This window comes from Asterias rubens, chromosome 5, assembly GCF_902459465.1.
Source record: "Asterias rubens chromosome 5, eAstRub1.3, whole genome shotgun sequence".
Taxonomy (NCBI): Eukaryota; Metazoa; Echinodermata; class Asteroidea; order Forcipulatida; family Asteriidae; genus Asterias; species Asterias rubens.
The window spans coordinates 19,421,763-19,435,595 of record NC_047066.1 but is presented as its reverse complement, the minus strand read 5'-3'; the positions used below and the strand labels follow the sequence as shown (position 1 = coordinate 19,435,595).

The window sequence follows — 13,833 nt, the reverse complement described above, 5'->3', positions numbered from 1 at the left end:
GGTATGACAAGTCCTGGTACCAGACTATGGTGAAAATCCTTGTTGCTAAAAATACACGCTATGTCAGGTGATCTCACTCTAACCACCTGATACATCAGGAATGTAGTCACATGGTACAGTCAGCTGACTTAACACGTGAATTGCGTTTCTAGCGCCATTGTTGTTTTACGTGGATAAACAAAGAGGACGCGACGTGTAATTTATCTATTTTTTCCAACGAGTTTTAAGGTAAGTTATGAGACAATCTTAAGCTTAAAATAAATTAAGATATCTTGTCCTTAGAGTGGACGAAACATTTGGTTGTTTAAAGCCTAATTTTACAGTGAAATCTACAAACAAATTCTTCTTTTTGTGTGAGAAAGGGAGGATCTAGAAAGAGTGACGTTTGCATTTTTTGTATGACGACGTACGAAAAATTATCGCATCATATAACCATACTGAAATGTCTTCAATGTCTTCTCTCTTCTCGTTTGGCTCTAAAGTCGAATTATACTTTATAGAGCGTTGAGAATGTTATATCCAGATCCAGGTATATCCAGATACGATCAACAACATTTGGCCTTTTCTGTCTTCTTCCCAAACCGTAGTCTAGTTATTTTGAACAAAAACGTTTCATAAAAATAAAATAAAACCGTGGAAAAAAATTCGAGGCCAATAGTCTTTGTCTTTAATTACTTGTTTGATATTTTGCTTTACTTTCCTCTCTGGACTAACCGTAGCTAAGTAAACCCATCTCTGCCCACGTATTCTTTTCTTTTGCTTTTGCTTGAGCTAAAACTGCCTGCAATGTGCTAATGCTTACTAACTTGCAAATTTACATTTACTTTTATATTCAAGAATATTTAATAAGTGAAAAGATATCTTATTTCAGGAAAACAAAACGCCAATAAAAAAGATGTTTCGGAAAAAATGTAAGTTTAAACCATAACTTACACAAACATGTTTTTTCAAATTTATATTCTCATTCATGTTCTAACTTCTAGTCAATATGTCATAGGTCTACCATATTCACATCAAACAAAGTCATCTGAACAAACTTTCTACATATTGTTTTTATCTTTTTAATTTTGTGAAGAAAAACATAAGTTTTAGACCAAAGATTTTATAGGAGTCAAGTCAAAGATTTGTGAATGAACACATTTTAATTATCAGGGAAAGTAGAATCGGACCGCTTGGCTTGTAGCTGAAAGTTTTAACTGGACCAGAATTTATTTTACAACCAGAATCAAAAGGAGAGGGAACTTTCCACAAAGTAATACATGTAAACTGTTTTCATTTGAACTTGCTTAGTTGGAGAGTATACTTTGATGCCCAACAATGAAATGAAAGGTTTAACCAGATTCACACTCAAAGAAAGTCAACATTTGAACATCATTTCATTTTCCATTCACTACAAGATTATTGCAAGGTGCTGAGGTATGAATTAAACACAACTGAGCAACACAAGACAGTCGGATTTGTTTGGTCCTCAGTTTACTGGCCCCCATGCTAAAATCAATCGTCTCAACCTGCAATCCAGTGTCAAACTTGAGCCCTGAGTATTTAAAATTTAATCTTTACGTATCAATCATATTGATTCAACATTTTGATCAATCGTAAACCTATGCGATCATTTCATTTCATCAAAACTAATTTTGCTCATTTAGTATAATACTGCACCTAAAACTATACTTAATTTTACTGTTTTGCACTGTTATTCTGTTTATATCATCATTTACAACTTCATAATCTCACATCAAGCTGCTTTGCTCACAAACTGCCTTAACAAAGTTCTGCTTTATTTATCGGTAGTTTAAAGTAGGTACAAGTCGTTCTCGTTGTTGCATGCTATTTTGTTTGAGGTGTTTTGAAGTGCATTTTAGGAGTGCTACTTGTTATCATTGGTTATCATTGTGAGGTGTTGGTGCTGCATTCATCATTCATCTGCATGCAGAGTGATGCATGTAAGTATTACTAATATCATACAATTATGACTAAGTTAATAGAATTTTGTTCATAGAAAAAATTTTTGGTGAGTTAATCGGCTGCTCAGAAGTTACTTTTACCACAAAGACGCAACTTGAACTTTAAGGAAATCTTTACTAGACCACACACGTTTTTGAATGTAGCTCAGTAAACTGTACATTGTAAACCCATAATAGTCTAAGGTGCTACATTGGTCTCATAATTTGAAAAAATTCAAACACCTGTCTTAAAGTGATCCTGTTTGTTCAAGTGCTTTGAGTACCATATTGGTAGTGGGCTATATGCCTACACTGCTCGAACAGAAATAACTTTATTTAAAACCTCAAACATTTGTTCAAAGGTATGTTTGTCAGTGACTTTATGTGGTTCATTGGGTATTTCGAGTACTTTAAGGGTGCCCTAAGTTTTGAGAAGTTTATTTTCGAAGAGTAAAGATCGAAATAAGATTTTAGTTGTGTCTTGTTTGAAATAATTTGTTAACATTAGTTTGTCTTGCAAGGGCTTCTTTAGAACTTGCAGAGGGCGTTTGGTCCGAATTTTTTTTAAAGAATTATTTTACTAATTTTGCATAATGTTCCTCTTATTAATTGAAAACTAACAAAGCTAATCTACTAAACAAAGTGATTTCATTAATTTAAAAGCTATAACTAAACAGTTTGATAAGAGCAAAGAATTTGGCTGTCATGCTTGCAGCACAAGGAAGAAAGGGAACAAAGGTTAAAATTTAGTTGAACTAAAATGAAATTCAAAAGTTGTAAAAATTGACTTAAGTGACAGGTTAAAGGAACAAAAAGGACTGACTGGCGGGTATACAGTTTGGTAAAATTCAGGGGAAATCAATACCATCAAATACTTAAAAAGAGTAAACTCAACTGTCTTCCAAGGCTTGTTTGTTTTGGCACAAAAACAGATTGCTGTGAAGAAAAACAAAATCCTTTTAAAGAAGAATCATAATTTACCTAGGGATTCTAAGATGAGTTATCATAATGTTGATTTTAAATTCTATTTTATTTCAGATTAATTAAAAGATAAACATGGAGACTGCAAATAGAAAATCAGGTAAGTGCCCAAGCAATTTAAAACTTTACAAAACATGATCCCTGGTTATCGCAGAGGTGTAGGGTTGTATTGCTTCTGAATGGCAATCAAACAGATTCAAAATCAAGAGGCATGTTGATCAAAATAAGGGTAAAAATCCCTTTCTAGATTGTTTTCTTTGTTAACTCAAAAACTGAATTAGAATTTACTTTACTTCTTTCAAAGTATAAAGTTGCAGAATAACATCAAAAAATAAACCACAAGGGAAACTGACCGGGTAAATTTTAAAAGAGTTTGGTCCTTTTCTCTATGGTTGAACATAATAAAATTGACTAGAACTGGACTTCAACCAACGACCTCGAGATTAGCGTGCCAGTGCTCTACTAACTGAGCTATCTAGCCCTGTTGACGGTTCCCCAATTAGTGGTCAGGGTCAAGCCAGTCAGAAGCCATATACAACCAATATGTAGGGATTTGTTTTTACTTATTACCCAACAGACTCTCTGGTTAATTTGATAACAAATACCAATTTAATTCCTAGGTTTAAGGTTGCTGACCTAAAATTTGAATTTTTAGAGTTTCAGTTCACTCAAGAAAGGAAACTCAAATTGTAATTGTGTTTGTCAGCATGATAAGGAGTTGAATCATGTGAATTTTTCATGTTTTGTTGGTACACTAAATGTATTATCCTACTTTCAGGCCTTGAATTTCACAGAGGCAATGCCCCCCCCCCCCTGTCTTGGGTTGGTGCTCCTTCAAAAGCTTCACATAGACTTTAAGATTTTCCAATGGAAGAGCTTTTCAAAATGAAAATGGCCTTGCCCTCTCAAAGATGAAGTTCAAAGCCTGTACTTTAATTACTTAGGGCCTAGCTGTGAGACAAAGATACTAGTTTCAGAAACTTAGCTCAAAAAAGATTAAAGCCATCTCAGAACTGTCTTTTTTTTTATCACATTTTGTTTTATCCAATTCTCTCATTGTATGTTTGTCTTTATTTTGTGAAGAATGCCAACAAGCTGCTGAAACTATATCAAAGGAGGCCCCTGTAGCAATTGAACTGGGCAAAGTCTCCCATTCACAAGATGACAAAGAAACAATGCAAGGAATTGTGCATGCTACAAGCCCGCCAGAGCTCATCAAAATAATGGTTTGTATTGATCTGGTTTTGGTGTAAGTTGTAACCACAAGAGGGCGCTCTTCATTTCACCATTAAAGAGGATCCTCTTTTGATGAAAATAGAAATAGGAAGTGAACAGGTGTCATCGTGTGAAGTGACAGATAAACAGAAGCGACTACATTGCTACAGATCTTGTTTTATTTGGGAATTCATGGCCAACATCTTGCAGAAAATGACAATATCAAGAGATACAGTATATGAAAGGTATACTTCAATTGACTATCAGATAGAGCAAGATGTACAATACTATACAGGAGGATATACATGTAGTATATATTGTATCAAAATCAGTTAGCTGATAATCTAATCTATCCTCCAGAAGGCAAGCAAAGTATACTGTTTGATTTCGCGACCACACTGATTCTTCTCAGAACCAACACTTCTCTTAAAATAGTTATATGTATCCAACTATAGTTTTTATTTTAATCCTCATACACCATGCAAAGCTTTAAATTAAACATCACTACACTTAGTTTTTAAGCCATGTATTTTGTCTTGCTATGGCGTGTCTGTGTCTGGCACTTGCTGCTCAGGCCATATAAAAGAGATGGAGTCTGTACCTCTAAACCTGCATGGGGCACACAGCTCATCCCTTGTGACGTGCAACAGTGGTCATGGTTTGTTACACAAATTGCACGTCAATGCATGTATGAGAGAAAGGGTTTGTCTCTTTATCAAAAATTACTGCAAAGACAAAACTTACTTGCACACTAAAAGTTCTCTTTAAATTAGCTGATTCATTTTGTTATAATTTGTCATCTCATCACTGTCAAGTGCTGTAAAGTGGTCAGCATTTTAATTACTGTCGGTTTTTGGTTTCCCCCTTAATGTTGGGTCTTTTTCCCCTCATGAAAAACTTTTTCACAAATCAGAAAAACAACAGACATTAATAAATACCTTGGACGGTTTCAAGTCTCTGATTGGTCAAAACCCAGTCACGTGGGGGAGTATTAACGGTCGGTATAAAGACCGGCTTTGGAAAATAGCGAATAAGTGGCCCCTAAATCAGCATACATTGTGTAAACCTTGCGGTTGCACTGTATCGCATGCTTATTTATATCCATGTTAGTTTCATTGCAACTTCACGCACTTGTGCGTACGCGCGCTGAAAATGTATCAATTTTGAGTGCGCGTGTAACAGGTGCGCGTGTATAAACTCATTTGTCCATTACAGTGACATGCTACATGGACGCTGAGCTCATGCGTGTGTTTTAATGCACAAAGAACAGCTATCGTCCAATTATTTGCCTCCTTTGACCCAGTGAAGGCGCTGAACAGACCATTATTTAAAAGAGTCACTGGTCTCAAACATCAGTAATGTGATTAACGCACGAAAGAGATGGGAACCATCAAAAGCTCAAATATTGCCCCTGAACGTGTCTGGAAGTATCGCCGAGAGAAAAGTCACAAAATTTTGACAATTTTAGCCGTTTAATTCATATGGGTTACAGTGTTCGGACCCGGTCTTCACTGCGTGGTAATGACCGGGTTGGTGGCTGGCGCTATCCTCGCACTGTTATTCCCTAATTACTAAATTTGTGTTTATTTCACAGATTATACATCCAAGCCCTGACATGAAACAGATCCAGTGGTCAGAGTATGTGATAACTAAGCATTCACAATCAAAGTCCTGCAATTTGGTATTTTGCAAATGCTCACAATATACATGGAGACCTATGAAGATAATTCACTAACAAATATTCAAGGAAAAAGAATTATAGTTCAGAACAAGTTACGTGCAGTTTACAAGAGATAGAGGCCCCCTACAACGCATACCTTGGTTTTTTTCTAAATGCAACCTTTCATAGTGATCATGATCTACAGGTGTCAACTCTTCTGATGGGGTTGAAGTTTACTTGAAGCACAACTAATAAATGTGCACTATAAATCATTATGAACTTTGTTGCCATGCTGATTGAGTCCAAAGTACAAGTTGTTAAACTGCGGAATATGTATACTACAAAAGTTTTTAGGCATGTATTTTTGTTTTCTTCGGGGTAAACCTGTTTTTCAAGTTGCATACACCTTGCACACGTTAATCAGTGGAGTCACTGAACCGTACAAAAATCCTTGGGGTATGTCAACTTCCATGACAAACAATCAGATTGAACCATTCATACCGTCTCGCCTCTCAGGAACCTCGTGTTGACCTAATAAAAAGGCACACAGTGTACTATCAATGGCCTACAATGTATTTATCAAGGTGGTATAGTGTAGGTTTAAGATTGTGTTTTTGGACCTCTGAAGACAAATTTAGGTAAGGTCATTTAAAGAAACTTGAAACAAGTAGTTGTTCTTTTTCTTTTAATAGTATCAATCTACTTCATTGCACTTGATCGTTTGTGTTTGATAATAAATCTATAGGGGTACATAGGGCCACTGATTTTCCGTTTCAGAAAAGTGCAAATTCCGTTTGGCAAAAACATGAATTCCGTTTCAGGCACAAAAAATTCCGTTTCATGTTTTTTTAATTAGATAAAAGGTTGTTTAATACCCAGGGACACACTTATAAAAATCAATTTGAGATAAGTTGCACTGTTGACTTCGTAAAATGTTCATTTGAACTGACAAATTTCAAAAAAATACTTTTTTTTATAATTGTGGATTATTTTGTATACTGCTGTTCTAAAAAGGTTGCACTGTGACTGCAGTATCAATGCACATGATGTGATAGACTTGATTCCAAGTCTAAAACTGCAGTTGATTCTCTGCATCAGCCACATTGTAGGCTAATGACAGGAGTGTATCCACAAGAGGGCGCTGTTTCAGCATGATCAAAGACTTGGGAACAAGTCTATGGACGTGACCATTCTCCATCCACAAACAAAATGTCAGCCATTTTGTTTCGCTTTGGCGACAGAATGTTGACAGTTTACGGTTTTATTTTAGACCTTTCCGAGATGAAAAAACATTGTTTGTGTTCTTATAGATCATAGGTAAGCTAGTTTGTGTATTATTGTTGGTAAAAGAGAGGGAGAAAATGCAATTTGGGTGAACAAAAAATGTTTAAAACGTGCCGCGAATAATGCCCTTCGCTTAACCATGTTAACAACGTGTGTACATCATGTGTGTAAACATTGAGGATGGTGTGAAGTAGAACAGAATGATCCACGGTTACGATCTCGTACTTTTTAATGGTCTGATTTCTGATGCCTTTTTAGTTTAACAAAAAGAATCTTAATAAAGAATGCAATTTCAATAGTTTTGGCGTCAATAAAAAAAAAAAAAAAAAAAAAAAATCAAATTTTCTGAAATCCCGTTTTCCGTTTCAAAGGGCGGATTCCGCGAATTCCGTCCGTTTTCCGCGATCGCGGAAAATCAGTGGCCCTAGGTACAAACAGTATGTTTTTAAATTAGCATCAAAAGAATTTATGGTATGGCTAAAATTTTGTTTTAAAAATCTGGTTGGGATCAACTCAATAGGGTTGTATCCAACATAAATGCTTCCCTCCATCTGGGAGAACGGGTATTACATTTCAACCTATTATGTTTTAATTAAGCCTAGTTTGGCTTGATTCTTTACTTGTGTAGGGTGAACTACAGAACAATACCTGAAATATAATATGGCCTTCATAAATCTCACGCAAAGCTGGCCTCTGGACTTGGCATCTCTGCACCTACTCATTTACTGAAAACCAAAGCACAGCTGTAACCCTGTATTGTCTTTACATATAAATAAAGCCTAATACCCCAACAAATACTGCACATAGCAGTAATTCCCAAGGGAATGAAAACTCCGCCCACAAATATAATTGATGGATTAAATGATTGAGTTGTGTTACAAAATGTAAGTGGCTGTGGATTTGGAAACTTGTGTCTCGATCCTCCACGCATTGTGCATCCCTGAGAGTTTCCAGCTGTTCACAGAGTGTCCATATGTTTTGTCAGGCTATTTCTTTGTTTTTGAGAGGGCAAGGCACCAAGGCATTTTCTCCTAGATAAAGGGCACCCCCCGAGAAGAATTATAACATTCTACTGGAGCATTTGTAGGGCACCAAGGCAAGTGGCCAGGGGGCAACGAGGCAATCGCCTTCATTGCCTCGGTGTTAAGTATCAGGCCTGTACAACCAACACCAACCAGTGGCTTACCAGGCCTTTTGTACAACCACCACAAATTTAAACACACCCTGCGTATATACTAAATGGATGTTTTTTGATGAATATTTTTTGTAATTTTTGCATCAGCTTTTGATGTATGTGATTTAGAAATTGCTTTCTGGTTTTCTTGTTTTTTTTTCTTGACTTTCTTTGTCGATCCTGTGACTTCTTGGCTGTGGTACTGAAAATTGTAAAAGACTCACTTTTTCAAAGTCTTTGTTGTGCTAGACAATTTCCTCTTTTTCTTTTTCTGTCCTGGATTTGTAAACCCACCAATGGGAGACTTTCTGGGACGATAAAGGGCAGCAGACTTACTGGGTAAATCCATTGTTCTCAGAATTATGTGCATGTTCAGAACTACGTAAACAATGGAAATTTACCCGGTATGTCTGCTGCAACCTAGCGTTGGAAAGTCTCCTATTACACCCACATGTGTATAGTTTTTTAATCTTATCTGTTAACTGCTTATATATAGTTATTCCAGAGTTTGTTTATTATTTCTTTTTTATTTACCTTTGAGTGATGGTATTTTATTTAGGTTTAGAAAGTACTTTTAAATTTAGGTTGCTGACCACATTGTCAAAGCCACAGGACAAGTCTGCTGTTACCCAGAATGAAAGCCACTTGGGACAAGTGAATGTTCGATGCAAAAGAAGGAATGATAGGTTAACAATGTATATTTTGTATTTGTACCCATACCATTTAGGTCCATGGAATGTCATGTGGCAACTGTGCTCACTCTATCGAGGAAGCCTTAGGGAAGATTGAAGGTATCGACAGCATCTCAGTGTCGCTTGAGAAGGAGATGGCTTCCGTGGAGTTCTACCCCGAGGAGATAACTCCTCTACAACTCCGAGATGCCATTGATGATGTGGGGTATGAAGCAGAGCTACAAGGTGAGATTAACCTCTTGTCTTAAGCCTAACTTTTTTGCAATTGTCGCTAAAGATGAGTTGCTAGAGTCTACAGCATGTTAAGCTGCTCCTCTGGCTCAGTTCAAAAATAATGTTAATGGATTTCAGATTCTACATTTCACAATCTCTTGTTCCCTCACTCTGTGTACCTTGTGGTACCTTTTTAACAAAAGTGTAAACAAATTGAAAGTTGAATGTCCCAATAGATGTTAGTATTTCGCTCTAGAAATGCAAAGGTAAAGGGTTTGAATCCCAACTGAGTGATTTGTCTGTGGATTTTGCTCACACAACTTTGGGGAAAGAATAAGTACACATCGCTGTAATTAGGGGGGAAAAAAAGAATTTGTTCTTTTTATGCAAAAATAAGCATCTACTAAATCGTTGCTTTACCGGCTGTGTAGCCACTGGGCTTTGGCTTGATTGTCTAGTTGATAACTGCCCTAGCAAATTCTAAGGTTGTGGGTTTGAATCCCACTCAAGTGATTTGCCAGTGGATTTTGTTTACAGAGTACAGTGCTTATATATACACCTTGGTGTAAGGATAAGAAACAAATTTTCAAGCTGAATGTCTTTTTCGAGGTTGAATATTCATAAGAGTCTGTCATTGAATCCAAAAACAATGGACCCAGTTTTTAAAACTATGTTTTTTTCCTCAAGTGAGGACAGCCAAAAGCCCAGTTTGTGCTGAGGCAAAACTTGATGTTGAAATTTATTTGAAATTCTGACATTCTTTTGACTTTTATAAATCAATTTGAAACAGCCTTTGACAGGCTGTGTAACTATAAACTCTCCCCAAAAGAATAAAATTAAAACTGTACAAACCCTTGTCTTTTCTATAGCTTAAGCCTATTATTAATTTTTTTTTAAATTAAACAATTGTATATTTACATGAGTATAATTTGCAATTTTTCATTCATGCTGACACTGAAAGTGAAAGAACGACCACTGAGTCCCCAAGATTGGGAGAATTTACGTCAAACAAGGATTGCAGCTGAAGCAAATGAACTGCAATCTCTTTTATCAAACATCGATGGTAAAACAAACACAGTTTTCGCACTCTGCTGCCTTTTTTTGGTGTTTTGTTTGCCACTGGTTTTTTAGTTTGTTGATTTTGGTGCAGGGTCAAACAATTTAATTATTTAAAGCTTTTAAGCATAAAAACTTGCTAAGCAAACTTTTGCTGAAGAGATAAACTTTTCGCCAGATGACATAAAGTGTTTGCCGTGACTGAATAATGCACCACTTGTCATTTGCTTGTTAGCAAAGAAGGTTTGCAAAGCAGGTTTTTTTTTTAACAGCTTTATACATTTTTGGTTTAGATCATTTCTTGATTTTTAGTAATTAGCAGTTTTGTTGAAAAAAGGCTTAACGTGTAGTACCACTAAATCTGTTACATCCAAGTACAGGAAAAGGTGGTCAAAATCACCCTTGTTAATTTTTATTGTCGCAATCGAAGTAAGCCAAAAAGTATGCACCATATCGCTACTGAACAATAAATGTAGTGTTTTAGTATTTACTTAGCAGAAAAATCCACACTTAACAGTCAGAAATTTTGTGAATTATTTCCGCTTGCACATCCATTAGATTGGGGGTTTTATTAGAATAAGCACATACATGTACATGTATTTACATTGCCATTGAGATGGGTGACACTATGTACACAACCAATAAGAATTCAGAAAAACAATACAACTGTTGTATTGTGTTAAAAGATCTAATAGTCCAGTTTGTTCATTGTAAACACATGCAACAATTCTGAAATGCTCATTTACAACTTGGTAAATAGATCAACTGCCCGACCTGTGTGAACTTTGAATCTAGTAATAAAATCAATTAGGATTTTCAGAGTTCATACCCGAAAATGGATTAGGAAGAGACTTGAAACATTGGAACTATTCAGCTACCAATAATAATAAAAGAAATAATAACAATAATAATAATAATAATAATAATAATAATAATAAAACAGCATTTATATAGGGCATTCTGGATCACAGATCCCTGGATAATTTAAAAAGGCTATATTTACAAAGATACACTACAGAAAAAATTGACAGGTCGGTTGTATACAAAAATTAACAAATGGAAAACACTAAAACTAACTTAAGAAAAAATGGCTCAAAGAATCGTTTGTTTGTTTGCAAGAACACCTCCTATACGTGGAGACGCAATTTATGTATGTTTAAAGAATCCTCACTTTCGTAAGACAAGCACAACTCCAAATGTCTTTATATGAGCGATTCCTCCTACAAAAGGGGGGGGGGTGGCGGGACGGAAGTGTGGCAGCAGATCATAACTCACACTTATTGTAGTTTTGTAGCTTGTTTCCTCATTCTTTAAAGTAAATGATATTTGATATTAAGAGGAAGTTTCCATGTTCCCTTTTGTTGCAACTTCCTGGACTGTTTAGTTTCATTTTGCATGTTGAGAAGTCTTGGAGCGGTCATGTTTTTAACTTGGTGCTCGTTTTTGTAAAACAACATTTTTCAGTATTCTCTACAATTTGTAAGTATTGTACTGAATTGCTAATTTAAAATACATTTTAGGATGTTGTGCTTGGCTGGTAACTTAGTTTAAACATTTTTTTTAAAGTTCAGTTTTTGGATGGTGGTTTACATTAGTCTAGACTGAGCAAGTCTTGTTCATATTCGAACAATGTGTTAAATAAGTGTGCATGCTTTTGTTTCCTTCTTAAAGCACTGTACATTTAATTTTGATCCGAGGTTAAAAGAAAACCCACAAAAATATGTCTGGTCTTGCACAGTCATTAGTTGCGATGTTTGTTTTTTATTGTTGTTTGCACTCAGAGTCACTGTAATATTGTTGTTGTTGATAAGTTGCTTATAGTTCCAGAACTCTCCTGTTGCCTTTTTGTTGATATTGTTGTTTTGGTAAAAAGTTATTTTGGTGATGTTGGTTTTCATTTACCATTGGTTTCTTGGTATTACTAACTTATTTATTAATTTAATAGAAAACAGTCAATAGTCAACGTTGTTTGTTTTTATACAACAGTCAAAATTATTCACAGAAGTATTTCATTTGTAGAAATAATACGGGTCTGAAAAACATGAAGATATGTGCATTATACAAATAATTTCAAGAAAACTTTATTAATTGAAACTTTGATCTCTTACATCTAGGCTGAGGTTAATCTAGTTCTACCCACATGTATGTAAAACCAGATTACTAATTCACGGTTTTCTGTTGATTGTCAATGTCTTAATTATCATAATAACTTTTGAAGACATTTCTTGTTAACTTCAGTTGATACACTATAGTTGGCAGTTGAAATCAGTATCAGGCTTAACAAGCAACTTTTTAAAAAGGGAATTTATGAGTATTATTTATCATGAAAATAATTGTTTTTTTTTTTTTTTTTTGACAGAAATTGTGCAGAGCAAGAAAGGTTCATCTGACAACATCAGCTCAAAGGATAACAAACGGGAAACTGAAGGTGTTTAGAGTTTGGGGGAACATTTTCCCTAAGGTTTTTTCCCTCTTTATAGAAATAACAAATTGTGACCCTTTATTTGTTCTGAACTGATAATTACCTGTGTCAAAAATTTGTTAAGCAACTTGTTAAATTATGTTTATTCCTCCTATGCTCTTGATTTACTTTGTGAGCTTTAAGTCATTTACATAATTGCATCTGATTCAACAACCACTCAAGCATTCACAAGCTTTCATTTGCACTTACACATTATTCTTCATTTATGTCATTAGTAATCCACCTGAAAAAAAAAAAAAAAAATCAAGCTGACTAGTGTTGCGATAATAATTCTGAGAGCCTGATGTCTCTCCTGAAAAATATTGATAAAGTAAATAATTTTGTTTTGTGTTTCGTTTAGAAAAAAAAACTAACATCCAAAATATAATTTCTTTTTTATTATGAGATTATTTTTGTGAGATGGACATCAGAACATTCTCTTTATCATCAAACAACAGCTAAAAACTCACCACCTTAACTTTGATTTTGCGAATCGGCACCCTTGGGTGTCATTTTGGTCAGACACTATGTGCTTTATAAATGCTGTTTGTTTAATTGTTTGTATAATTATTTAAATAATGTATTTTTTTTTTTTTTTAATTGCAGCAGGAATGGTGAAGTACACCAGCCTTAGCGACACTGATGAGGAGCATTGTGTCCTTAAGACATCAGGGAAGGCAAAGTATGAAGCCTTGAGCAGCAGGAGCAGCCAGGCAAAATGCACCTTCAATGTGTCGGGGATGACATGTGCATCGTGTGTATCCGCCATCGAGAAATCACTCATGAAACAAAATGGTATGATTATATTGATACACCAATTGGCTTATTTATCTTAGTTTAGTTTAGTTTAGTTCACCTTTTCTGCACAAACAGTAAAAAACATTGTGGTGCAAAAGGGACACCCCAACAGGCCCACTAAATAAAGACATAAAGAGTGATTATTTTCAATAATTCAATATTTTCAAAGAGTGATTTATTTCAAGTATCCAGTGAAACATCTGACTAAAATAACGTCATCATTATCTAGTTTGAATAGTCTTATGAACATGTACAGATGACAAGCCTAGTGGACCGGACCGGAGGTTAAATTGAGTGCTTGCTGATCAGTTACTATTCTTGATGACTGTAAAGTATCCTAACTTATTTAAACACCC

The 13,833-nt window shown here is 35.2% G+C and overlaps 1 protein-coding gene across 7 annotated transcripts in view; it reads left to right on the top strand.

The window, feature by feature from the left end:
- Positions 1-151: 151 nt before the first annotated feature.
- Positions 152-13,833, top strand: part of LOC117290248 (copper-transporting ATPase 2-like) — a 28,512-nt gene continuing 14,830 nt past the window's right edge. The window contains exons 1-7 of one of the 7 annotated variants that reach the window (XM_033771531.1): positions 152-228; positions 2,982-3,024; positions 4,008-4,150; positions 8,985-9,174; positions 10,124-10,225; positions 12,578-12,646; positions 13,286-13,474. In XM_033771531.1, coding sequence (XP_033627422.1) covers positions 3,000-3,024; positions 4,008-4,150; positions 8,985-9,174; positions 10,124-10,225; positions 12,578-12,646; positions 13,286-13,474 — 718 coding nt within the window. In that variant the 5' untranslated portion in view covers positions 152-228; positions 2,982-2,999. Of the gene's footprint in view, positions 229-504; positions 530-1,927; positions 1,944-2,981; positions 3,025-4,007; positions 4,151-4,243; positions 4,385-6,352; positions 6,438-8,984; positions 9,175-10,123; positions 10,226-11,593; positions 11,698-12,577; positions 12,647-13,285; positions 13,475-13,833 lie in introns of those variants that run through there. The other 6 variants (XM_033771532.1, XM_033771533.1, XM_033771534.1 and 3 more) reach the window with 6 other exon arrangements.